At 50.0% G+C, this 27,811-nt stretch overlaps 1 protein-coding gene across 1 annotated transcript; it reads right to left on the minus strand.

The window, feature by feature from the left end:
- Positions 1-479: 479 nt before the first annotated feature.
- Positions 480-27,811, minus strand: MBTPS1 (membrane bound transcription factor peptidase, site 1). The gene is given in 24 exon segments (XM_049786714.1): positions 480-1,115; positions 1,239-1,369; positions 1,798-1,924; positions 3,272-3,400; positions 3,656-3,796; positions 5,032-5,109; positions 6,288-6,412; positions 7,535-7,691; positions 8,261-8,376; positions 9,056-9,228; positions 9,616-9,804; positions 11,079-11,223; positions 11,472-11,633; positions 11,753-11,904; positions 13,168-13,270; positions 14,025-14,092; positions 14,279-14,395; positions 15,634-15,743; positions 15,847-15,957; positions 16,156-16,359; positions 18,251-18,508; positions 21,985-22,065; positions 22,068-22,456; positions 27,736-27,811. Coding segments are annotated over 23 exon segments (3,180 nt in total). The 5' UTR covers positions 22,174-22,456; positions 27,736-27,811; the 3' UTR covers positions 480-918.

Raw genomic sequence — 27,811 nt, forward strand, 5'->3', positions numbered from 1 at the left:
ACACAAGGTATCGATAGCACTTGGGGGATGTAGCGAGCTGGTGACTCTTGGTCCCGAGCACAGTCCCAATGGGCAGAGATGCCTCTTGCACTGAGGGAGCTGCCGTTCCTGGAGCTGCCTGTCTGTCCATCATCCACCCACCCATCTCTTAATCCATGCCCCATGCCCAGGGATAACACTCAGCCATGGCGATAAACAGACAGGGCCCATCCCCACATGCACAGAAATACACAGGAAAGTCAGGGACACAAAGAGGAGCCATCATGGGAGAGGTGGGAGGAGCAGGTGCATGGCCAAGAACTGAGGCTGCTCTGGAGAATGTTCTAGAACTTACTGAGGGAAAGGTGGCACTGCCTTGTGGAAGAACCTAGATGCTGAGCTGGCAAAACAGAGACTCTCAGGGCACATACACATGACCTCCCTGCAATGCCTGCCTGAGGGGGCTGCCAGGAAGGCAGAGAGCGCAAGGCAGGCGGCGGTTGCTTCATACAGGTAATGCACATTTATTGAGAATTCTCATCACCGACAATGGTGAAATCCAAACCCCAAATTACAAAATAGGATGGCAGGTGATACTTAGAAAAATAAAGCCCAGGTAGGTTTTTCTCACAGACAGCCGCCCACTGGTGGGAGGGCAAGCGATCCATGCCAGTCCTCATGAGGTGAGTAAAAAACTGCATTCCACTGACAAAATAATAGCTTTGCTCCCCAGCAGTCCAAGTCTGCAAAGTGTCTCTTAACAATAAATAGATGAAACAGCCCAGTGAGCATTGGAAGGAACCTCCAGATGTCTGTTCCCCAGGGGGACACACCTCAGTAGAGGATTACCCACTGCAACTGAAGGATGGGCCCCTTCAACGGGGACCCTACGTTGCTACCCAAGCCCCACTGTGGTTGTCCCAGTTGGCCTGAGGGTGGTCACACTGACGGGGCCTTCGGGGGGTGGACCGGTTGCCCCAGCTGTGGGCGCTTCACGCGGGGCTTCCTTCGTTTGGGCCTGCTCTTCGCTTTATTAATCTGCACCACGAAGAAGGCCAGGACCACCATGGCACCAAGGAAGGCGAAAACGGGGATGGTCTGGCCTACCTCCTGGTTGTAGCGGCCAGGCATTATCCCTGCAGAAGACAATGGGGGATGCTCAGGAAGGCTGCAGGATCCTACCTGGCCTCCTGGCAATGTAGGCAACTCACAACCCCACCCCACCCCACTCCAACACTAATGAGGTGCCCAGGACTGACCTCCAGGTATGTCCCAAGCACTGCTCTCCCCCGGAGACAAGGGCCGCACTTGTGGACGATTCGACCGGAAGATGGGCAGCACCACTTTGTCCAGGTCGATGGAGAGCAGCTTCTGGTGCTTCCAGAGATTGCTTCCGGGAAGGCAGGGGGGGAGGAAACAAGCATCAAGTGATGGGCAGTAGGCACATATTCCAGAGCCTTGCAGGCTGCTCAGAACCATAGGCGCCCCCAGTCTAGATGCCAGCACCAAGTTCATGGGCCAGATTGTAGTGCCAGGCAAGGCCCACTCTGAGGGTCACTACACAGCCAGGACAAGTCTGCGGCAAAGGGCCTTGTGACACAGCCACACTCCCAAGGTCAGGGAGTGGGAGACAGGAATAAGGACCCTCTTTGACCTTCCTCAAAGGGGGCCACAGTGGCAGGATGAAGGGGGACATATGGGGAAAAGGAAGTGGTGATGGAGATGCTCTTCACAAGTCTCCTGGGCCTGGCTTTCCCAGTGAGCACTGCTGCACTGAGGGTCGATCCACTGTCCCTAGCGACACCAACAGCCACTCACCTGGGTGCTGTTTCGTTTAAGGGCTGTGGCTTGGCCCATGACAAGTGTGGACAGGCAGGCAGAGCCCGTGGCTCAGGGTCTCCCAGGAGGGCCTCCAGAACCTTGGAGTAGCGGTGCAGGTGGTTCCCTGAGGCGATATTGGAGAAAAAGGAGGAGACAGAGTTCATTAGTGGAGACAGACAGGGGCCAGGTCCAGGAACTTGGCTAGCTCCACAACCCACTGGTCACACCCCACAAAGCTGTGGGGTGTCCTCGAATCTGCCTAGGGTCTCTTTTATTTCATTCTCAGGTAACAACATGCTAAGAACTTAAGTTTTCTCCCATTTCAGACTTCTCTTTTTTTTTTTTAGATTTTGGGCCACACCCGGCGGTGCTCAGGGGTTACTCCTGGCTGTCTGTTCAGAAATAGCTCCTGGCAGGCACGGGGGACCATATGGGACACCGGGATTCGAACCAACCACCTTAGGTCCTGGATCAGCTGCTTGCAAGGCAAACACTGCTGTGCTATCTCTCCGGGCCCATTTCAGACTTCTGTGCATAAGCCACAGGCAGGCCTTAATGGACATTAGAGGTTAGAGTGAGAGAGTGAGAGAGGGAGAGAGAGAGTGAGTGAGTGAGTGAGTGAGTGAGTGAGTGTTTGTGTGTGTGTGTGTCAGTGTGTGTGTGTGTGAGTGAGTGTGTGTGTGTGTGTGTGTGTGTGTGTGTGTGTGTGTGTGTGTGTGTGTAAGACTATATATGATGCAAGGCTGGCGCCCACCCATTAGGAATTCCCTCCTTGAAAGACTATATAAGATGCAAGGCTGGCGCCCACCGCAGTATCCTAAGGCTCTGGCCCCTTGTTGAGATTGCAACAGTGACACAGTGCAAACAGAAGACACCACATAGGCTGAAACTTCCTGGTGAGATGCTCTCTACAGATGGGGGCACTGCTGGCAGTGTGAAGCAGAGAACCTGAGGAGTATAGCCTGATGTGTCTGACATGGGCCCCATGGCTGGCAGAGCCCCAGGTCCCATGGCACCCCAGAGGGGCAGGGCGCAATGTCACAGGAGTGGAGAAAGCCACTATAAAGAAACAGATTCTAAGGCACCTGGTCAGCTATAAGAAATTTACTGTTCTTTTAAGGGTGAAGAAGTCAGTTATCAGAAGCCTGCCTCTTGAAAATATTGCAGGATGGCAGTTGGACCAGAGATATATAAAGCCCCTCACTCAAAGGAGGGGGTAGCACAAGGAAACTGCTGCTAGATGGTCACTGCCTGTTTGGTGGAGAAACTATTTGCTGAACTCCTGGTCTCCAGGCTCCTGCTGCTTTTTGCCTCCTCTCCTACTGCTCCAGGCATAACATTGCAAGCTACCTCTCTACTCACAGGCACTGACTCTCCTGTGGAAGGACCAGAATAGTCTATGGGGGCCCCTGAGCATAGTCAGGAGCAGCTGGGGTACAGAGCTCTTATGTGGCTGGGGTCAGGCACTCACCTTTCATCCGCTCTGGAGAGTCTGGGCCCGCACTGGGGGGACGCTGTCGACTGCCCGAGTGGCTCAGGCTGGGTGGCATCACTCCGTAGGCTGTGAACTGCAACAGTGCAGCCAGGAGCCAGAAGCAGTCTGCAGGAAATAACGGGACCAGTCAGCCCACAGGGTTTCTCAATCCGTACCACGGCCCAGCAAGGTCAGGATACACCTGGGGGGGTACCCCAACCCCCAGTAGGGACAGACCAGAAGCCAAAAAGAGGTGGACAGGAAGAAAGCTGTCCCCAAGCTGTGGGGGCCTGCAATTAGGGTGCCCCCCGCCCCCACCCCCCCCACCCCCCACCCCACCCCCGCTGTGCTTATGCCCAGAGGGCATAGGGACACTCTCACCCTTCTGCCGGTGACTGTCATCCAAGCAATTAGAGTCTCCGTACAGCACAATACGACCCCCGCCCTCTGCTGGTGTCTGGTAAAGACCCAGGATAGCCACATTTTCTACCATGGCTGTTTCCTGCTTCAGCACCTCCAATCCTGAGAAGAGAATGAGTAGGGAGGACTAACACGAGGAACCGGCCATCTCTGACTGCCCACATATGGGAAAGTGGAGCCCCCAGTCTGGGCCTCCAGTGCAGGTGCACAGCAAGGGGAAGTGGTGTGAGAAGGGAGTGCTGGGCTCTTGAACTGGTTGAGCCGCACGCTGCCCAGCGGGCAGGCTACAGGGCAAGGCCCCCAGGTGGATCTGTCATCTAAAGGAATGGGGTCTGAAAAACCTACGGGAGCCACCCTGAAGTGTGTGGGTGAAACTCGGGGACTTGTACAGACCTCCCAGAACCTGCCCTCCGAACTCCCTCTCTAGTCCCTTCCTTATTGTTCACCCCCACACCACAAAAGGGTACCTATTTTGAACGGGGCTGACCTACAACTGATCCCTGGCACCCCATAGGGTCCTTTGAACCCCATGAGTGACCCCTGAGCACAGAGCCAGAAGTGAGCCTGAGCACTGCCCGATGTGGACCCCCCCCCCCCCGCCCCGCAAAAAACAAACAGTATCTTCAAAAATGGTCAACATTTTTAAATTTTCAATGACTTGATATATATTTTCACAAATCATAGAAGCATTCGGTGATTAAATATTAATCAACATAAACATATTGACATTAAACATAGCATTATTTAATAGATAATAAACAGCAACAAAAATTTTCAGCAACTCTGATAGTGCTTACACTACAAATGCCACTTCTATAGGAAACTGAACTGACTTCATAGTGATTGGTAAAGATGTATTTTCTTTTTTTCTTTTCTTTTTTTTTTTTTTGTGGTTTTTGGGTCACACCCGGCAGTGCTCAGGGGAAACCCCTGGCTCCATGCTCAGAAATTGCTCCTGGCAGACATGGAGGACCATATGGGAAGCTGGATTCGAACTGATGACCTACTGCATGAAAGGCAAACGCCTTACCTCCATGCTATCTCTCCGGCCCCAAAGATGTATTTTCAAGTCAGCAGCAAGGGGCTGTCTTGTCTCTTTTCACTGACCAGAGCAACTACCCAGCAGTCATGTTTAAGTCAAGGACCATACAATAATATTGGGGGGGAAAAAGGCCTAGAGTGGGCATGAGAGTTGGGAGGGGGCTTGATTAGAGCGAAAGGTGGTGAACTGGCCCCACATAAACAGCATGGTGACCGTGTCCCGGGTGTCAATGGAATCTAACTATAGACTGCCCTGAGGAGCCTGAACTGGCGTCCAAGCACCGAGTATCCCTTACCTTGGTCCTTGAACGTCTGTGTGATCACAACGCCCTCTTCTGGAAACTTGGCGATGTTGCACCCGGATGCGTAATACACTGCAACAAGGGAGTCAGCGTTAGGTTAGAGACAGCAGGTGCCCAAGATACTGACTGGCCTCAAATGCTTCCTCCAGATGGTGTTTTCTAAAGCTGTTTTTAGTCTTAAAAGAGGAGTTGCTACAACAGCCTGATCACTAAAGTACAACCACCCTAAAGTTCCAGCAAAAAGGAGGTTCCTGAGTAATTATGGAAGCATGAAGTGCCAAATTGGACATGCCTGAATTCAGTGTTGGACCAGTAATACTAACACTCAAGAAGGCCAGTCTGTAATCTCAGGGCAGTGTTAGAAAGGACCGTGCAAAGCTGCTGCAGATATGAGTATGTAGGCCAGCTGAAGTCCTTGCATTTCCTATTTAGAAACCTCTGGAATGAAGATGACTGAGGATCACTGACATCAGACAGTTGTGACGAGTGAAGTACTCCTTTACCCAAAGGCCTAAACTTTCTATTGAAATGTTAGTATCACCTGGATAGTCAGATCCACCCACAAGAGGGGGGGGTTGTTTTGGAGTAAGGAATATAAGGTGTGACCTGGGAGAATGAGGAGAGAGAAAAGCAGCAAGGAAACATGGGGAGCAGCTGAAAGGGAGGTAGAGGCAGATAAGAGCCAGAGGAGGAGCAAACAAGGCTTGGAAAAGGCTTAGCTTAGCCATATAAGGAAATGCACATGGCAGTTAGGGCCGTGAAATAAAGCTGGCTGACTCCTGAAACTTTGACTACCTATGAATTTATTTCGCCACTACTGCCCTTCTCCAGACCCGCTGGAGGAAGGGGTAAAGGCACCATGCTGAGAAAGGACTCATCCCAACACTAGAACTCTAGACCATTTTATATTAATTTATATTATTTTTATATTTTATTTTAAGATATAAATAATATATTTTATATTAATTTAAACAAGTGATAGACACAGGAGCTGCTGACCTAGGTGCCTCCTGGAGGCCCCTGGCAGACTCAGAGACCAAGACACTAGGAACCACATCAGACCTCAGAGCAGAGGTATGGGCAGTGTCTCAGATCTCCAGCTTCATGCCTAGGAGGTGGAAGGCGCAACGTTCAATGCCCTGCACACTACTGTGGCCAGTACGGCTGACTAAGCAGGGCCACGATCACTGGGAGAGGCTACAGGGTACCTAGTCCCACCCTAACCAATACCGGCTCTGAAGTTCACTTACTTTCATGATTGGCCAAGGTGAAGTCCCCTTCATACAGTCCGTCACCGAATGCCATGTCCCACACAGACAGGAGCTCATTCAGAGCTGGGACGTTGGCACCCCCAGTGTCTGGCGTCCACCACTGTCTGTACAGAGGAGAGTCTGTCACCCCACACACCCTGGCCTGTGTCGACACTGAACACGCAGATCAGAGCCATGGCACAATGGGGAGGATGCTCATCTTCCATGATGGCTGACCCAGCATCCCTGGCATCCCATGATTCCCAAGTACTGCCAGAAGTGATCCCTGAGTGCAGAGCCAGGAGTATATCCTAAGCACAGCTGGGTGTGGCCCCAAAACAAAGACTACAGCTGTCTCATTAACTGTTCAGTATGTAGACACAGAGGTCAATGAGGAGAGAGAGAAGAAACTTACTCAAACTTTGAAGAATAAAGGCCTAGGTCAGTAGGGATGTGGCAGAGCGTAAGCTTTAATATGAGAAGCTAAGTCCCATCTTCAATACAACAGCAACAACAAAGACCTTTGGTGTTTCGGTTTGTTTTGGGTTTAAGATCACAATACCTGGCAGTGCTCAGCGACCACTTTGGCATGCTTGAGGGACTGTATAGGATATCAGGGATCAAACCTAGTATTCAACCTAAGTTGTGTACAAGGCAAATGTTTTGCCTGCTGTATTATTACTTGGCTCCAAGATCTTTGATTTTTAAAATACTCCAATTCTTGGGACCAGTAGGGTGTTTGCCTTGCATGTGCTGACCTAGGACTAACTGTGGTTCGATCCTGCTGTATCCCATATGGTCCCCCAAGCCAGGAGCGATTTCTGAGTGCATAGCCAGGAGTAACCACTGAGCGTCACCAGGTATGCCCAAAACCAAAACCAAAAGAAAAAAAAAAAATCAATAAAAACTCCAACTCTCCCATAAGGATAAGTTATAAGGATAAGTTTCCCAAAGGAGTCTGGTTACTAATTTAAGGGGAAGTGTCTTTAACTACAGCCCTCTGATTGCAGAAACAGAGCCAGGATGAGAGAACTTAAAAGACTCCAGTGGCCAGCACATAGTGCTGAGCCCTCGGCAGGAATGGAGCATGGGATGTAGGACTGTGTGCAGAGCATGGGGGTGTAAGCAAGGTGCCCCAAGGGGCAGCTCTCGTGGTCACCTGAAGCTGGCCCAGGTGGCCACTGAGCCCATCCAGAGCACAGGCTATGAGGTGCTGCTGGGTCACCCCACACCCAGGGCTGTGGTACCTGGTGTTCTCGTCGTAGAATTTCACCTTCTTCATCACTGATGTGTTGTACCAGTCACTGAAGACGATGAGTGAGAGGCCGTTGTCCACATCCCTCCGCAGCTTCGCCACCTCCTCCGGGAAGTACTCCTCCTCACTGTCCACCAGGAGCAAGGTTCCTGCACAGGATTGGACCCAGAACATGGGTGGTGCCCTCTAGCAAGGACAATGTGCTGTGGACTCAGGTCATGTGAGATTCCAACAGAGGTATGTCTATCCCAAGCCCCCACACCTGTCCTCAGCCCCTTACTTCAATCGCCAGCCCAACAGGCCAAGAAATCACCTAAGTACCACTTGGGAAACTCCCCCAAATACAAACAAAATAAAACAGTCCCACTTATTGGTGAAGCAAAAGCAGCCGACATCTGTGAGCACAAGAGAACATCAATGGGGCCGGAGCAATAGCACAGCAGCCAATCCAGGACAGACCCAGGTTTGATCCCCCACATCCCATATGGTCCCCCGAGCCTCCAGGAGCGATTTCTGAGTGCAGAGCCAGGAGGAACTCCTGAGTGACTCCGGGTGTGGCCCAAAAACTAAAACCAAAACAATAAAAGAGAGAGAACATCAATGTCCTCATCCCTCCTTATCAGGAATCCTGCCAGGTGCCCGGACAGCTACCCCCACCCTCTACCAGCTCCGTGAGGTGGGTGCAGGTGAGGCTCCACTGACGGTCCCCACTTCTCACCATACTGACTGGCGTCGAAGCATGTGAAGGGCGAACCAAGGACTTCGACAAAGTAGCCCATGCTCCGGAGGTGTTGGTACATGTCCCTGAAGTTAGTGTGGATGTGGTCGCCGTTCCTGGAAGGCCAGTGCAGCAGTGGCAGAGGCTGCAAGTGAGGTGGCTGTTCCCAAGCAGCCCCACAAACCCGGGGTAGGGAAGATGATGAGGAGAGAAAGCTGTAAGAGCCCTGGGGGCTTAGTCAGGGCTTGGGGGCTTGCTGTCCCCCTGGTGCTCAGGCAAGCTGAGCAGAAATGCAGACAGGGCAAGGCCCATGGTGAGTGACCTGGGTGGGGCACACAGAGGGCACTCAGACATGCCCACATCCCAGCACAGCCATACCCAGGCCCTACTCCTAGCCAAAACCATCTCTACATCTTGAAGCTCCCTTCTGGTCTCTGTCAGCGCCTGTGTAAGACCTACAGGCCTCCCTAGCTCCTCTCACACACTAAGTTTCAAAACTTTGCTGACACCTTTATTGGCACCCAACCGCTGGGCCACTCAGCAGTCCAGGTGCACATCTGGGCATGTGCAGCTGCACGGCCACAAGCAGGAAACCCCAGGAGTCTGCAGAATGAACAACCAGACACTGCTGTGGGGCCTGTGCAGGGAACCATGAGGTATCGGGGCTGCATTGTATGGAGGGGATAGGGGACAGAGATAGCGAGCACACAGGTAGCAGTAGCACCAGCAAGGAAAGTTGGGACGAAGACCAGGCTGGCTGGGGAGGGAGAGACAGGACACACTGGGGTGTCTCACCAGTCGAGGGGGTCATTCTTCATACGAAGGTTGTCACGGGGAAAGTAGCCGGGTGGGTAACGGAGATTGTGGTACTGGTCCCAGAGGACCCGCTTGCTCCGTGGTGGTGCAGGGATGACTTTCACCTTCACTGGCAGCTTCACAGTTGACGTCTGCTCGGCGCCGTCCTTGGACTGGGAAGATAGGCCAGATGGGTCTCCACAGCCCCAAACATCAGGGCTTTCAGGTATGACCAAAAAAGCCTCTTCTCAACTCAGTAGCTAAGCTTCCAGTAACCATCTGGAGGAGTCTCCGCTTCAAACCATCCCTTCTACTCAGAATCCAGAAGGGCTGTCAGACAATACAGGCTGCACAGGCTTCCCAACACAGGGTGAGGCCTTCACAGAAATGTGTTTTAAGTCACAAAAAGTGGCACCAAACAAGCCAGTCTGTGGCCTCTTGGCAACTTCCCAGAATGCTTGGCCTTGCCCAGCACAGGTACCAAAGCACAGAACGTTGGCTCAGGTCTTCAACCACACCGTGCCCCCAACCCCACACTCCCCCAGGCCATGGCCCCATACCTCCACTTCGGCAGGGGACGCTACGGTGACCATGACGTGACCCTGGGCAATGCCCTCCCAGGAGGCTGCTTTTTTGGTGACGGAGATGGACACAGCCAGATAGCCCGACCAGGGCCAGAGCACAGGTGAGTAGGAGAAGGCAACCTCGATGTTATCCCCATTCTGGGGCAGGTAGGGCTGCCAGTCAGGCTGTTGGAGGAAGGGGACACTAGGTTTTGGGGAAGGCAGCAGACATTGTGGGGTTGAGTGCCACACCAGACCCCAAGTAGTGGGAACAATGTGGCCATCAGAGGGATTCTGCTGGAACCACCATTCCTGAGGGGCTTAATGGGGAGTGGTGGGTGGGCAGGTTCATAGCCGTGCACTGGCCCTGCCCAATTAGTCAACGTTTTCTGTATTATGGGAGGGTTTCTAAGTCTTTGATAAAAAAAAAAAGAATACACTATAACTGCAGGAAAACTAGACAAAGTACAAACCAGGCTCCCTCTGAAGAGTCTCAGGAGTGGGGAGCCCGTGTGAGCCCTAAGCCCAGAAGAATGAGCACTCACCCACCCAGCACCCTGGACAAAGGCAGCCATGAGCCTGAGAGGCACCCCGGCAACCACGGCTCTGAGCAGGAAAGTGCAGGCCCGGCCACACTGACAGATTGTGAGCCAGGAAGGCAGGGCCAGAGCCAGTAAGTCAGTGCCATGAGGCCAGTTGGGCTGAAAGACAAGACTGTGCTCGCAGTCTCAAGAGCCAGGGCATGACCAACAGAGAGGTGGTGTAGAAGGCAGAGGACAGCGAGAGGGTGGCTGACTTTAAGCCTGTCAAAAGAAAAGAAAGCTGAATGGGGAAGGGGATTCAATAAGCTGTTTCTAGTTAAAAGAAAAAAACCTCGAGATTGAGCAAAACAAACAATAAAAATCACACGAGATCAACAAGAACAGGATCGATACCCAATCTATAACAAGCTATACACAGAGGGAACCAGTTACACTATTAATCTGGGGGGCAAAGGAGGGATATATAGGATACATGCTGGGAACAGGGGAGGAGGGAGAACAACACTGGTGGTGGGAATGCTCCAGATTCATTGTCACTATGTATCTTAAATATTACTGTGAAAGATTCGTAATTCACTTTGTTCACATTAAAAATTAAAAAAAAAATCACATGAGATCAGTGCTCTGGGCAGTTTCTCTAACCTTTATGGTGATGTTTATACAGAAACAACAATTGAAACAAAATGCAAACACAGACTATCCTTCCTAAAGTCAAAGACTCCTCTGTGCTTGTTAATAAAACAATAAATTCCAAGTAGGCCCTAAAGTTTAGGCAAAAAATGTACTGAGGACAAGCAAATGTGACTTGTCCACTCGTCAGGCGGACCCAGGAGACCTGAGCAGACAAATGCAGGGTGGTCTGCAACTTGGGCCCGCTGAGGGTGAGGCCAGAAGGACTGAGAGGGATGGGTACTTCACCTTGTCCACGACTCTGCCAGTGACACCCATGCCATTAAGGATGGTGACGTTGACGATAGTTGGCATGCCTCCATAGTAGATAGGCTGTGAGCAATAGGGCCACATGTAGGGACACTCGGTCAGGTCGATGTAGCTAGGGCTCAAGCTGGAGGAGATAAGTGTCAGACGTGGGGGGCCACGCCTGTGGGATTCCCAAACCCACTGTTCCCCCACTCCACGGGGGCTCAGAACCCAATTCAGATCTGCAACATCTCCCTTTGGGGACTGAGATGGAATTCTGAGAGCACATAGAACATGACCGACGGGGCCCTCTGCCAACAGGTGAAAGAGATCACCCGAATAGCACTGGTGTGTGATCCAGGGTCAGGGAGAAAGGCCATCCTGCAGTCCCACCTGGCCTGGGGCTTGTAGCTACTGAGGATCTGATAGGCACGCAGCAGGTCCAGCTTGCCATGGCCCTGCTCAAACATGTTGACACCGGGGAGCCTGCGGGCGGATGCGATCAGGGCCTGCTTCATGCTGGCAGGGTTCACCAGCTCCCGTTTCTGCACCGTGCTGTGGAATCACACACATATTCTCCGAGGGAAAAAGCCATGACTCACCCAACTGGCAGGGGCCAGAGCCCTGGTCTCCCTCAGGCCCTGCCACCAATCCCCCCATGCATCTATGCTTACCTCACGAGCAAGGTGACAGCACCAGCCACCACAGGCGAGGCCACACTGGTCCCAGAGAGGGCACGGCAGCCCCCCTTTACACCAGAGCCCCTCACCCCGGCACCATAGGTGACGATATCAGGCTTCACGCGGCCGTAACCTCCCGGTAGCTCCTAGGAGCAGAAGTGGCCAGCAGTGGGAACAGCCCAGAAATGCAAAGACAGACACAGTACACCCCAGTGAGGTGCTGGGCCAAACCCGGATCGGGAAGACATGACTGCTTGAAAATGTGGATGCTACACTAACTTAAGGCATGGGAGTGACAGCAATGCTAAGATACTGAGACTCGATTAGCCACCTTCATATGGGAACAATCAGGATGGGAAACAAGCAGATTTCTCTTCAGATGATCCCAAACACCAGAAATACGAGGGCCAGGGAAGGACAGAAAGGGTAGAGCACAGGCTCTGCATGAGGGCATCCCAAATTCCAGCCCGAACCATAAGGATCTCCAAGCACAGTTGGGACTGACCCTGAGCTACCAAGCTTGTGTAGCCTCTGACCACTGCTGGTTGTGGCCACTAAACAATAAGGCAAGTCAAGATCATTAAAAATGAGGTTCTGGGGCCGGGCGGTGGCGCTAAGGTGCCTGCCTTGCCTGCGCTAGCCTGGACGGACCACGGTTCGATCCCCCGGTGTCCCAATGGTCCCCCAAGCCAGGGCACTTCTGAGCGCATAGCCAGGAGTAACCCCTGAGCATTACTGGGTGTGGCCCAAAAACCAAAAAAAAAAAAAAAAAAAAAAAATGAGGTTCAAATGAGAAAAAAGGACTTGCACTGCCAGGCCCCACCTGCATCTGCAGTGACCAAGGATACAGTAGCCATTTGGAATCCATCTAGAACCTCACTGAAGAACTGAGGCCAAGCCAGACTCCCGTAGAGGGGTGAGGGATCCTGACAGTGCAGGGGCACCGAGACCACATGGATTCTCAAGATGGCTTTTCTGGGCAGACACCAGACCAAAGGACAAGTGGGCAGACCTCATTCAAGAAAGAAGGTCCATGTGGGGCAAGGCCCAGTGTGCACAAGAAGGCAGGACCCCTGAACTTATAGTCCCCGAGAGGACCTACCCTCAGGATTTGGGGAGCCCTGTTGAGGGTGACAGAGGGAGAGTCAACTGAGTCAGTCACTCCCCACCCAGATGTAATTAGGTGGGTCCAGCAACACACTGTGACCTCCAGGGCAGTGTAGCTGACATATGGGTTCTTACAGTTTCTCTGGCTTCTTAGACTGGAGCCCAAAGTGCTGACAGGTGAATGTGCCTCAGAGTCAGCACACAGGGAAAGTGGGCAGTGAGACCCAATCCACCTCGGTTCCTGCACACAGGCCCCATTCCTGGTCTGTCACATCCACTTATAAGGAGAGGCAATCACCTACCCAAGTTGTCATCCCCCTGGAGGAGAAGCGGGCAATGTTGTCCTCAAAGTCAATACCGCCAACTCCAATCACGTCCATCTGATCAGCAGGGTTGTTTAGAGTGCTGAGCAAGCAGAGAATGGAGGAGAAATGGAGAAAAAATTATGTACAATGCTTCAGAGTGCTCCGGGATGCCTGGTACCATGATGGGCACTCAGTCATCTCTCATTCTGAGTGTTGGAGCTGAGCACAGCAAACTCCAAAACCCAATACCCTCTGAGGGAGGCAGACTTAGCTAGGCAAACACAAGGGGCCCAGGACTGCCCAGTGCAGCATCAGGCCTATGAAAGCAGCATCTCAAACAGTCCAGGTGCCTTGGCTCACTGCTCCCTCACAGCACATCAAGGAGTTCCCATAGATCATCCACAGGTAGCCAGGAACCCCCGTGCACACGAAGAAGACACAGTTCTGTTTCAGGGGGACTGAAGCATGTTGAGGATAGACCCCAACTACTTTTTCCTTTGTGGGCACCTGAGAGCAGCTTTCAGAGCACCCCACTGTGCAGCCCAGGACCCCCAGGAAAGGTGACCAATCTCCCCCAAAAGCACTTCCACACAGAATTGACATTTCTGGCTGAAGCAATAGAACCCCTGTAGGGTGTTTGCCTTGCACACTGACAACATGGGACGGACCCGGGTTTCATCCCTGGTATCCCATATGGTCCCCCAAACCTGCCAGGAGCGATTTCTGAGTACAGAGCTAGGAGTAACCCCTGAGGGCTGCGGGGTGTGGTAACCCCCTCCCCACAAAAAAACGTAAAAAGGAAATATTTCTGCATTATCTCCATAGGTGGGAAGGAGGATCCTTTGGCCACTCACCCATAGAGAGGACCATCATTTCCAATGGCAGAAACCATGATCACATTGTTGGCCGTCAGCTCCCACACCTACAAACAAGAATGTCTCATGAAGGAAGCACCTGTTACACACACACACACACACACACACACACACACACACACACGAATGCAGCTGCACCACAGACCTTGTCGAAGGAAGCACCTGTTACACACACACACACACACACACACACACACACACACACACACCCCGAATACAGCTGCACCACAGACCTTGTCGACAAAGGGATGATCCATGAAGTCGGGGCCGCCGATACTGAGGTTCAGCACATCCACCTTCTTTAAGATGGCATAGTTGAAGGCATCCAGGAACCAAGATGTGTAGGATACCTGAGGGGAGGGATGAAAGCAGCCCTGAGGGGTTGGACATAGCCTCAGGTGCCACAGCTGTGTCTGTTTCTACAGATGATTGGTAATAAAGTTCTGCTAGATTACAGAAATAAGTTCCATGAACAAATACTGCACTGGGTAAGAAAATGCTCCACTAAGAAAAAAAAAATACTTCACTGACAAATACTGCTGGCAGAACTGGCAAAGTCTCCTCCCCTCCTCCAGCACTTCAGTCTGGGGTACCACCCCCCAACAACTGCCATCCTACAGCAATTACAAGGGGTGGGCTTCTGGTAACTGATATCTTGACCCTTAAAAGGACAGCAACATTCTTTGGCTGACCAGGGGCCATAAGAGTCTCTGTTTCCTTATTAAGAAAGAAAATGCCTCAAACAAACATTATTAGAAGAAGAAAATGCCCCACTAGCAAATATTGTACTGAGAAAGAAAATATTCCACTATCAAATACTTCACTGAAGGAGAAAATACTCTACTAACAAATAGTGCTCTGAAGAAGATATTCCAGCATGAAACTCTGGGCCCTTAGAGCTAGATTCAGGAAGAGCACTACTTTTTTTTTTGGGGGGGGGTGGCTATCTCCCTAAATCTAAGGGGCCCCTTCACCATCATTTATTTTCTTGCCTATTGTAAATGAGGCTGGTGAAGTGGGAGCCCAGACAAGTAGAGAGCATACAGATTCAAAAATCTATCCATGAGCCACTTCTGGAGAATAATGTGAACAATCCTTTATTTTAGAAGAGATATTTATAATGTGTCTCAATCAGGTTAGGAGAAAAACATGGAAAATAGGAAAAAACAGGATCCAACCAGGTAAGGAGAAAAAAACGAATTTAATCAGGTTAGAAGTAACAGGGTAAGTGCTCTGTGTAAGGGAAAAAGAAGTTATGTACTTTGTTTAAAGGAAAACCAGGATGTGGGCTCTATCTAGGGAGAAAAACAGGATGTTGGCTCTGTCTAGGGAGAAAAACAAGGTGTTTGATCGGTTAGGCTCTCTTGTGTATTTAGCTACAGCCTATGAACAAAAGTCAATTCGAGGAGACAGAAGAGAAATGAAGAAAGGATGCCTGGGAAGGCCCTTGAACAGAAAGAGTGGCTTGAGAGTCACACTGGGAAGCCTCAGGCAGAAGGGTGCAGCTCCCACACTAAACCCACCAGAAAAATAAAAGGCCACCCCTCCCCCCAGAATTCCCACCACAGGGCTCCAGGGGGGAGCGCACCTGGCTGTTGGTGAAGACCCTGAAGATGTGGAGCTCTGCATCTGGCGCAAACCCTTGGCACTCCCTCATGCTGGCGATGACGCCTGCCACGAAAGTGCCATGGCCTAGCCCTGTTGTTGCCAGGGAAAACAAGCACAGAAAAAGGATAAACTATGTGGATGGAAGCACCATGCTCCACCTCCACGCTCAGTCCAAGTCGTATCCTGCACCCACCGTCGTCCAGGGTGTGCTCGTTAGTCCAGTTGGTTCTCTCCTTCACGTTCTTAAAGTGGGGGTGCTTCTCACTCAGCCCAGTGTCGAAGACAGCAACCTTGACGTTAGCACCTGAGCCCCCAGAGCAAGCAGACACGGTCAGCTTGGGACTTGACGAGGGTGCCCAAAGCAAATAGGAAAGTTGAAAGGAGGTGTCCAGCACCAGACCAGCCCTCAGGACCAAGACAGAAAGACCCTAGGGCCCACAGGATGAACTGTGCAGCCAGCACTGCAACCGAGGCAGGAAAGGGCTTGGGCCCGAGCACATACCTGTATACCCCATCTGCCACAGCACATCAGCCTGCAGAGTCTGGGCCACCTGGCGCGGGATGGCTCTGAGAAGCCGGCGACTCGAGTGCCTGCCGGTGGCATGCCAGAAGCCAGAGCTCAGGGACAAGCTAGCACGGCGCAAGGCGCGAGACGATGGCCACTTCTGGCTCCAGCGGCTGCCGTTACAAGGTGCGCCAGGGTCCGCTGGGGCAAGAACCAGAAGGTCAGGGGGCACATGGCACTCCAAGGAGTGACCCTGGGCCCTGAAGGAAGAAACAGGACCTCCCCATGCCAGAAGAAAGTTCTACTCACTGACCCAGAACTTTTTAGCCACCAATTTCAGACAGAGAAGAACTGAACTGATAAAATCAAGTTTTATAAAGGAAAGTCTATGGCGATACTGAAATAGAATGTTTCTTTGTTTTTTCTCTTAAAAAAAGAAATTATTGGGGGCCGGAGCGATAGCACAGTGGTAGGGCATTTGCCTTGCACACAGCAGATCCAGGATAGACCTGGTTCGATCCCTGATGTCCCATATGATTCCCCCCACAGCCAGGAACGATTTCTTGAGCACATAGCCAGGAGTAACCTCTGAGCTTCACCAGATGTGCCCCCAAAACAAAAACAAACAAAAGATTATTGTTCTCACTGAACCAGCGAAGGGTGTGTGTGTGTGTGTGTGTGTGTGTGGTGATTGTGGTATAGGGTGTGTGTGTGTGTGTGTGTGTGTGTGTGTGTGTGTGTGTGTGTGTGTGTGTGGTGATTGTGGTATAGGGTGTGCACACGAGTAAAGACACACAAAGACAGGTGTGCCTTTGGAGACACAAAGTCACCAACTAACTTCAGAACCTGGCAGTGACCCTGTGGCTAGGTCCTACACCCAGGGCCTCTTCTCCATAGTCGGGCTAGACCATGAGAACTCAGCCTTCACCCAGTGGAACTGTAGAGCACTGAGGCATGAACTCTGAACTCTGCCTTCCCCCAACAGGGCTGCAGGCGACTGAGGCAACCCTTGGACAGAGCACAGGACCTGCACCCTGATTCTGATGGCAGGCACCCAACTGTGCCTTATTAAAGTCACTCTGAAGATTAAAAGCATCCATTTTACTAGCCATAAACACCTTTTTTTAATGGACAGGATAAAAAGAGAAACACCACAAAGTTTACCCCTTTCGGTGTCCCAATACTAAGATATACTAAGTAAAAACTAGTTCAGTCTTCAAAGGACGGGGTTTGGAGTTCAAATTGTACAGGTGTCAAAATGATTCCATTCCCAACACCACAGAATAACCCAAGAACAGGAGTGAGCCACTAGCATTTCTGGGTGAAGCCCCAAATAAAATCAAATAAAACCCCCCCCCCAAAAAAAAGAGGATAAAGCTGCAATGCTGCCAAAGAAGTACTGTCATTATCCCTACCACCAAAGGGAGAACTAAATTCATCCGGCAGTGCTTGGAGATCTCCCTTGGCAGTACTCAGGAGACCATATCTGGTGTTGGGGACCGAACCCAGGGTAGGCTTCGTGCAAGCAGATTTATTAAAGCCCAAACTCTCCCCTGGCCCCTGCAGTTGTTCCTACCCCAGTCCTCACAGGCCACAACTGGGCAAAGTCCCGGGCCTGGAAACTGGCAACAGGACTCTAGCAGAAGAGACTGTTTGCACAGCCAAGAAATGACTGAGTGCAACTGCCCATATTGGTTCTGATCTTTAAGTCAACAGGCAGGGAGCATAGGAGGTTTTGACGGAAGAACAATATTTGGAAGATGGGAGGGGCCATGGCCTGGTCTGTCCATCTGGCCTGGAACCGAGCAGCACATCCAGAGCTTAGAGCCCAGGTGTGGCTTCACTCATAAGATAAGGCTCAGAGAGAGGAGTGAAGTGGCAAAGAATCAAGAGTGCCATGCAGAGAGACAGAAACAAATGCCTATGGAGAGGGGTCACACACGGGGGGCCTCTCCCATCCTGAATACAAGTGTCTCCTCGCAGAGCAGTACAAGCTGCTTTTTAAATCTGTTTCTGCCCAGGAAACCTTCCCTGCAGATGAGAGAATGGCAGAGCGAAGGTAGAGGAAGGGAACAAAGGCAGCGATACTCACGCTCAGCGAACTTGAGCGAACGCAGGACCTTCCGCTGCGGTGTCACCCGCTTGATGTTCGGGTGACCTTCGAGTGTCAGCAGCCCCACCTTCTGCTTCTCTTTGATCTGAATCACCTCAAAATCACTCGGGTAGTCACTGGATGGGTTGTTTCGGGGAACGATCCTCCAATTATCTATTTCACTGCTCTTCAGGGCACTTGAAATAAAGGAATTCCTAGCTTTGGCTGTAAAGTATCCATTGAAAGCCACGATATATTCTAAAATCAATAACCACAGAGAAGTGAGAATTGACATACATGTAACGGCAAGATTCCTGAAAAAGTTCTCAAATGAAAAACTTCTTCGAAGAAAGCACCTGCAAAAGGCAGAAAATGTGCCGAGACACCCAGGTCAGTACATGCAGCTGTGAATTCAATGATGGCAATAAAAAACTAGACACTGGGTGGGTTTCAAAGCACAAATAACATGTTCCAATGTACGGTCAAGAATGTCCATTTTGTACTCTGCCCTTTCGCACACCCCTACAAAAGCTCATTTTTCTCTTTAACTCTCTCACCCCCTACCATCATTACTCCACATTTACCCTTTTTAACTTTAGTACTGCAGAGTCCTAGTCACAGTCCAAAGTGGTGCACTGGAGTTAACACCCCCCCCCCAACTATTTCAAAAGGCATAAAATGGACACGTATGTCTTTTCAACATTTTACTTGTGTTTTCTTTGACAGCTATAGCTCTTGCTGAATATTTTTTTTTTTTTTTTTGGTTTTTGGGCCACACCCGTTTGACGCTCAGGGGTTACTCCTGGCTAAGCGCTCAGAAATTGCCCCTGGCTTGGGGGGACCATATGGGACGCCGGGGGATCGAACCGCGGTCCTTCCTTGGCTAGCGCTTGCAAGGCAGACACCTTACCTCCAGCGCCACCTACCCGGCCCTTTTTTTTGGTTTTTGGGTCACACCCGGTGGTGCTCAGGGGTTACTCCTGGCTGTCTGCTCAGAAATAGCTCCTGGCAGGCAAGGGGGACCATATGGGACACGGGGATTCGAACCAACCACCTTAGGTCCTGGATCGGCTGCTTGCAAGGCAAACGCCGCTGTGCTATCTCTCTGAGCCCGCTGAATATTTTCTTATACAGTGACGATTTTCCCCATTCTTTATCTTCTCTGTGAACTTTTCAATAGGGAATTTGATAAAAGAGTCCCTCAGTTTAATGTTTATGTTTGAACCAAGTCCCGGGTATTGTTGGACGTGTTCTTACGCCCCCATATACTCTGATAACGCCACGTGGCTTTATTTCTTGTTTGCATAGGCACATTGAAACAGGAAAATACTAAACAAACAAATAAGTTCTTATCTAATAGAGATAGGAGCACACAAATCTTGTAGTGCAATGGGACCTTACACCCTAAACATTGACCTAATGACCTGGCACAGGCCTCAGAAGAATGGGCATTCTCCATTCACCCCTGATCTAGGGAAGCCATCTATGAAACATCCAAGGTTGTCTATAACATCACCTGGAAGCAATCCTCTACCAGGGAAGATCCTACTGCTGCTCTGACATCGACCTACTCAAAAGAGACTTCCATTAACACTGAGAAGACTTAACATCAACAACGACCAGCTTACTGGACAGGGCTTTCTGCATTGCCCTTTAATTGTGAGGTGAAACTAGAGGATGCTCCACAACAGTCTGACTTTAATGTAGGATATGCAGATCCCGGGATCTTTAATACAGAAACCTGATGCCAACAATAGAGACTGCGTGAAAAATAAAACTGTATTGACACTACAGACAACGACTTGGATTGAACAAACTAGTTTGCCTGAAACCTAGAGTTGGTCTTATGCCAGGAAACTTCAGGGGTAGTCTCCTTGTATTTAGGCCAAGGCTTTTCCTTTCCATGTCCCCCATATTTTGGTGGGCCTATGAAAACAATATTTGCCACTTTAACACCATTTACTATGCTCAATTGACTCTAAACCTTAAAAAAAACAAACACTTAAACTTTTGATGTTAACTCAAATTAATATGCATGTGCATGAAAATGTAAAAAAATACTATGCCTTCAATGTTTAAGGAGTCACATAAATTTCATGGATTTAGATTGCTTTGTGTACTGCTAAGAAATGTTATAATGTACTACAATCTGGAGACTTGTGGACAAAGTTAATTGTACATGGGTTCTGTTTTATCTTTCTTAATGTTCTTGGACTGTAAGTTCAAAATTTAGGCGTCAGCAAGGGTATTTCTTCTGAGAACTCTATATATGGGTGACTGTCCTTCCCCTGTAACTTTACCTTATCCTCTTTCTTTGCATCATTGTTATCATAATTAAAAATAAAAAAAGCAATTTTTCAAATATGAAAACAATTCAGACACACAAAGACTCATCAGTCACTGACAACATGGCCAGAAGGGCCGCCCAACAGCAGGCAGGAGGGGAAATGACCTGCCTGAAGCAGACCAGTGACAATCCCATGACCCCAGTACCTGTCACAAGGAAACTGGGGCCATCAGTGAAGGGAAGTGTACACAGGTGAAGGCCCCAGTGTTGCAGCATCATGTTTTACACTAAGAAATAACTGTAAATATGAGGACCCTGAGTTCAGGTACAGGCCCTGAATGTGGTCAACCAAGGTTCAGTCCCCAGCACCACAGAGTATCCCCTACCCCAAACACAGCCAGGAAGGCCTGGGAATCCTAGTATCACAGGAGTGTTGGCCCAAATCACCAGGCAAGTTGGCCGACAGTCACCAGAATGGACGTCCAGACCTCCTGAGAACATGGGCTGGGAGGATGCCAAAAATAAACAAAACTTGTCAGTCCTAGACACTTAAGTAATGCCATGGTCCAAAGAGATAGAGCCCCTGCCATGCAAGCATAGAGTACCGAGTTCAACTCTGATTCCATCATAAGTACCAAGCCCAGCCTGGTGACCCTGCTGCCTGTTATCCCCAGCACTGCAAGACATTTCCACTGCATCTCAGAGCGACATGAAAAGGAATCAAAAAATGAAAAGGGTGTGTCCAGGCCGGGTAGGTGGCGCTGGAGGTAAGGTGTCTGCCTTGCAAGCACTAGCCAAGGAAGGACCACGGTTCGATCCCCCAGCGTCCCATATGGTCCCCCCAAGCCAGGGGCGATTTCTGAGCACATAGCCAGGAGTAACCCCTGAGTGTCAAACGGGTGTGGCCCAAAAACAAACAAACAAAAAAAAAGGGTGTGTCCACTAGCCAGCACGTCAATTAACAAAGATGTGTGCATGCCACAGCTGGAACTGTGACACCTAGGAAAACAATGGCTCGAATCTGCATGACCTGGTCAACTGTACCCCAGAGAGATAGTATGAGCTCCACAGCAAAAGGAGTGTGAGCCCAGGGCCAGGTTTAAACACACATGGCTGGGCTGGAGCCATAACACAGTGGGGAGGGCATTTGCTTTGCATGTGGCCAATTCAGGTTCAGAAACACAGATTTGCATGTGGCCAACCCAGGTCCCCAGCATCCCATAGGGTCCCCCTGCGCCTGCCAGAAATAAGCCCTGAGCACTGCTGGGTGTGGCCCAAAACCAAAAAACAAACAAAACACATGTTCAAGGCCAGGTGCAGACAAAGTGCCATAGCAGTGTGCAAACAAGCCATGGCTGAGGGTCCAGGTCAGGCGTGATCACATGGGCATATGTGCAGGCCCCCATCAACGACAACCACAGAAAAGTAACTCAAACAAGGTAGTTACCATATTCCACGACGGTGGAGGAGAATCCCACCTTGAGCGTCAGTGGTGGGCAACTGGGACATGAGGTCTTGTGGAAGCTGCCTTCCCCAGCCTGTCACCCAGGTGCTCCTTCCCCCAGAGCAGAACTACCAGCAAAGGCAGCAAGGTGTTGACCAGCTTCATGGTGGGGCTGTGGTCAGGAAATTGCATAAATTCAAATCACACTGTTTCTCCTTTGATTACAAGTTCTTCTGAGTTTCGGCTGAGAGCCGAGACATCACTGATGTGCCATTTCACACTCCTGTCCGACCCAAACCAAGGTGGGGCTCCATGGCCTTCTGTGGGCGGGCCTGAGGAGAGGAGAGGCTTTCATTTCTTTCTTCGTTTCTTCTCCATCTTGGGCATCAGGCACGGCTCACTCTGGGCCAGATGACAAAGTCTTCTGAGCCATGGGCACCAAAGAAGCGAGTCCTCAGGGACTAAGTGGGCCAGCCTGCAAAACAAAGGCAGTGCATGAACACCCCAGTTACCAAAAGCAACAGCACTGGGGACAAAGTCTCAGGCTCTCCAGGTGACTGAGACCAGTGAGACCTGAGAGCAGTGGAGGAGGTGAGGAGGGGATGAAGGCTGCCCAGCTCCCTGGAAACATCTGGTCCTTCCCTGTCTCCAAGGCAGGGGTTCATCTCCCTGTTATCTGGAACCCTCTCTCTCCTGGGCATGTCCCTGGCATGGCTCAGAAAAACTTCACCCCTTTTCGGGCAACAACATGGCTCATATCTAACATTTTTCAACCCTTTCCACTATGAAATACTTAAAAACAAATCATTTCTATATATGTACTTAAGGCCCTCAAAGGAAAAACTACATAAAAAAATCACTCCAACAGGGGCAGAACACTGGCCTTGCATGGAGATGAACCAAGTTCAAGTTCAATCCTATCATTCCACATGGTCTCCTGATTACCACCAGGAATAAGCCCAGAATATTAGAGGGTGTGGCCCAAAACCCAAAAATAAAATAACTCCAGTGAGGCAGGGGAGTAGCTTCAAGCAATAAGTAGACTACACACTGCAGGGCATTCAGGGGTCCATCCTTAGCACTGCAGGATCTGCTGAATACCACGCAAGGAGTCCTGACCAACATCACCTGGTATGTCCCCAAACAACAAACCCCAATAAAATCCCTTCAACAACACCTTCACTTTTCCAGAGTCTAAAATATGTCCTGCCAAGTCCACAGAGACAACCTAAAAAGGTTTTTCTACTTGCTATTAAATTAATTTTTATCAGAAGGTTCAATCAATAACTTTAAGGACTGCACATTATGAAACCACATAATCTCTTTAGCGAAGAGATAAGCGGTGACAGTTGGAAGGAAAGGAAAGCTGCAGCCAGAGAAAGCTACTCGAATGCCAGTAGATTCTTTCCAAGAGGCTTATAAGCAGCAAAGGAGCTCCTGCTGCACAGGGGGACACAGACCACCACCACTCCTGCAATCACACTGGAACCTGAGAATCCAGACAAGCCAAGTTTGAGCTCCAGTACCCCATATAGTCCCTAATGCCCTGCCAGGAGTGAGCCCTGAGCAGAACCCAGTGTGGCCAAAATCAAAGCAAAAAAAAAGAAGAAAAAAAAAAGAAAAAAAATTGGTGGTATTTTTTTTAAGTTTTATTTATTTCAAAATGGGTGGTATTAACCATAAATTCATAATTATAAATTTTCCATCTTTATCCTGCTTTTACACTATATTAATAACCTTGCATGCAGCCAACCCAACTGATGGTGGTTCAATTCCCAGAAACCCATATGGTCCCCCAACCCTGCCAGAAGCAATTTCTGAGCACAGAGCCAGGAGTAACCCAAGCGCCACAGGGTGTGACCTGTGATTTATATATATATACATATATATATATATATATCAAACACTAAATGGAAAATAAACAGACCAACTCATATGATGGGGCTAATGAGAGAAAGATGTATGGAGGGACCGAATAGAGCTTGATTTCATTTCTGGTCAACTTTGTTTGCTGCTTTGAGATTCTTCTACTGACTGTTCTATCATGTAAACTACCCTTAAAATTATAATTCTGGAGATAACTTGTAAAAACTGTCCTCCGCTTCACTTCTTTTAGATACCCTAAGTGAGTGAGATCATTTGTACTTTTCCCTGGTTTTGTTTTTTTAGGTTTTTGGGCCACATTTGGCAGTTTTAAGGTATTCTTCCTGGCACACACTCAAAAATCACTGCTGGCAGATTTGGAGGACAGTGTGATGCCGGGGATCAAAGCCGGGTCAACCATATGCAAGGCAAACATACTGCCTGCTATATTCTGCCTTCGGCCCTTAATCTATTCCACAACAAAATGCATTTTAGAGCTGCACAGGATTCCATTGGGTTTCTATACCTCAATTTCTTTATCCGTTCATGTGTCCTTGGATACCTGGGTTGCTCTCTTATCCTGTCTTTTATGAAGCCCTGCGATTAACACAGGCATGCATATATCCCCTCAAATTAGTAATTGGGGATGGACTTGCTGGGTCATAAAAAATCTCTATTCTTACTGTTTTCCACTGAGGCAGACTCAGTGGTAAAATTCCTTTGCACAGCACATCCCCACCCACACTATCAGGTCAGTCTTTTGGATACAGGCCATTGGCCTGTGTGAGCAATATCACTGCTGGGACTTGCATTTCCCTGATAACAAGTGACAATCAACATTTTTCTTGCCTAAAATTTTCTTTTTCTTTTTATTTATTTATTTATTTATTTTTGCTTAAAATTTTCTTGCCAGAACTTTCACATCCTTTCCTGATTTCTGATGGGATTTATTCTGTTGCAAGCTTTGTGAATAATCTATATTAATCTTGTATATTATTTATTTATTTATTTATTTATTTTCTTTCTTTTTTTTTTTTTTTTTTGGTTTTTTGGGCCACACCCGTTTGATGCTCAGGGGTTATTCCTGGCTACGCGCTCAGAAATTGCCCCTGGTTTGGGGGGAACATATGGGACGCCGGGGGATCGAACCTTGGTCCTTTCCTTGGCTAGCGCTTGCAAGACAGACACCTTACCTCTAGCATCACCTTGTGGGCCCCTATTTATTTATTTTCTTTACGTGGATAAATGTTTTTTTCCTCATTCAGGGAGTAGCCTTAGTTCTAGTGCATGGTGGGAAGGTTTTCTCCCCTTTCAGTAGAGTGGCCCTTAGTTCTGACCCAAGTTTCTTTTGTAAAAAGAATCTCTCTTAAATGGATATAGTCCAACTATTTTTTTTTAATCTTTATCTAATCTATGAAAACATCTAAGACATTCCACCTACTTGTTCCTCAATACAGTGTGGGCTCCATCAAAGCTCAAGATCTTTAATTCACTTTTGAGTTAACATATGTGAACAGCTGGGGCATAGCTAGCTGGCCCTTATTTCATCTTTGGCATGGTATCACGTTTGGCTCCCAGAGACCCGCCAAGAGGGATCCCTGAGCACAGAGTCAGGGACTAAGGCCTGAACACAGCCAAGAGTAGCCTCAAAATCTAAACCACGTTGGGGCTGCAGTGACAGTTATAGCAGGTAAGGCATTTGCTTGTATGCAACTGGCCCAGGTCCCTTAAACCACCAGGAGTGACACATGAACTGAGTGTGGGGAAAAAAAAAACAAACAGAAACAAAACAAAAACAAAACCAAAACAAAGCAAAAACCCCAGTAACTTGTATAAGTGGTAAGAGCAGGGCCCAGAGGCAGTTTCTGACACACACACACCTGTCCCACCTTCCCAGCCTGCTCAAAAGGTTTCCTTGTGCCCCAGCAAGCTCGATACTTCTCAGTTCTGTGCCACAGTGAGTCACTTGGCCTCGACACCAACAGCACACCATTCTGATTACAGCAGCCATGTCCTTAACAAGCTATTTTACCAAAATAGCCTCAGAAAAAAACAGAATTATTCAGGCCAGGAAAGGACACCATTCAGCTCAATGAAAATGTAGCCCCAGAATATAGCACGCACTTCTGTCAATAACTGCTCACCACACAGTATTTCCACTGCTGGGAGGTGCAGCCTGAGAATTAAGGGGTCCCCCTAATGATCAACTATAAACCAGTTTTGTAGGCAACCGTCTCTGAGTCCTATCAATGGTGCCACTTCCTCTCTAGCCTCAAATCTTCCAATGGGGCATCACAGAGGAGACACCCTGAAACATTGCACTTGCCTGCTTGAGCAAAAGGACATTGTCAAAACTAGGAAATCTAGTTATGGGATTTCAGCAGCCAAGTACAACTTGCCCAGACCAGCAGGCACTGTCCCAAGAGTCAGCTGCCAGTGCCTGGAGCTGCACTGGAGATGGGGGGTGGGGGGACACACACTCCAAAACAGGCCCTGCTTCCTGCTTGAATCTGTCCTGATGCCAAGGACTGAAGGGGGTAAAGGCCCTTCCCAAAGGCAGAATCAAGACCTCAGCTCTTACTTCCCTGGTGTAGAAAGGTAACTGCCAATTCCCTCCCCTTGAAAACCCACTTTCAATGCTGCAGGTCAGGTCACCTCTGCTCACCTAGCTGTGGCCCTCTCCAGACACTTGACAGGCCACGAGGACAGAAGCAGAACACAGGGATCCCCAAGGAAACTGACTACTGGGCTGGCGGGTCCAGGACTGATCACAGGCGGGACCAAGTACAGTAGTGGATGTAGCAGAGACGGGACAGGCAAGAGTCCTCTCGACTGTTCCCTTCCCACCGCCAAAAAAAGTGCTTGCAGCCTATAACAAACACGGGGATGGGAATTTGTTTTTATTTGCAAAAAGCATTCCTGAGGTCAAAGTGAGCCCGAGAAAGAAATCAAGTATAAAAATGTGCCTTAATAGGCTCCCCACCTCCTCCAACAGCCTGCTAATAACTAAAAAAATAGGCACAGAAAGCTAGCTGCTTCTACCTATTTCTAAAAGCATGGAGAAAAAGGTACATCCAGAGAGACCAAGCAGATAAGGGGTGCAGGGTAAGGGCTAGCGGGAGGGACTGCAAAGGGCCCAGGGGTAGAACTGTAGTCAAGTGGGTTACAGTCCCCACAGGACAAATTTATAGGGAAAAAATAATAATAAATCACTGAACAAATTGAAAGAGTATGCATGCATGGCGCACGGGCTTTGCCTGAGCAATTCCCAATAAAATCAGAGGTGAGGGAGCTCAAAGCGTGGGGGAGAAACCAGAGTCTCCTAGCCCCCTCGATTTTTAACACACTAGAAAACTTATGGGGTGACAGGCTGGTGAATACTAGTCATGTGGGGTTGGAGGAAGGGCACAGGGGGGCAGGGCACGTACTTGCAAGATGGAATGCAAGGTGCACCCCAAGAGTGTGCCCTCAACACAGCAAGGAGTAAGCCTGGGCAGAGCCAGGAATGAGTCCCAAGGACAGCGTCAAGAGTAAGCCCCGAGCACTGAACAAGGAGCGAGAGGTCTTGAGGACAGATCCGGGGTGATGAACCCCGAGCACCGCCGAGGGGGGTCCAAGAGTCTCGGGGCCCGGCCGGGACCCGACTGGCAAGTATGAGAGGCCGCTCCGTGCCCGCCAACCCCGAACTCCTTCCCCGGACCCGGACCCGACCCCGAGGAGAGCCGAGCCCCCGGCCCCGCGCGGCCTCCCGACGTGCCAGCCAGTCCCGGCTCTCCCGCACGCCGCGTCCGACCGACAGCGGGTCTGTCGCCCCGGGAAGGCCGCGTGTCCCGCCTCGTGCGGGCGGGAAGAGTCCGGGCACAGCGGGGACGCGGCCGAGCCCTGACGTACCCGCGCGGCCTCTCACGCTCGGGAGCAGCGCGCCCCGAGGAACGGCGCCTCCGCGGCCGAGACACTCGCAGACATT

This window comes from Suncus etruscus, chromosome 14 (genome assembly GCF_024139225.1).
Source record: "Suncus etruscus isolate mSunEtr1 chromosome 14, mSunEtr1.pri.cur, whole genome shotgun sequence".
Classification (NCBI taxonomy): domain Eukaryota; kingdom Metazoa; phylum Chordata; class Mammalia; order Eulipotyphla; family Soricidae; genus Suncus; species Suncus etruscus.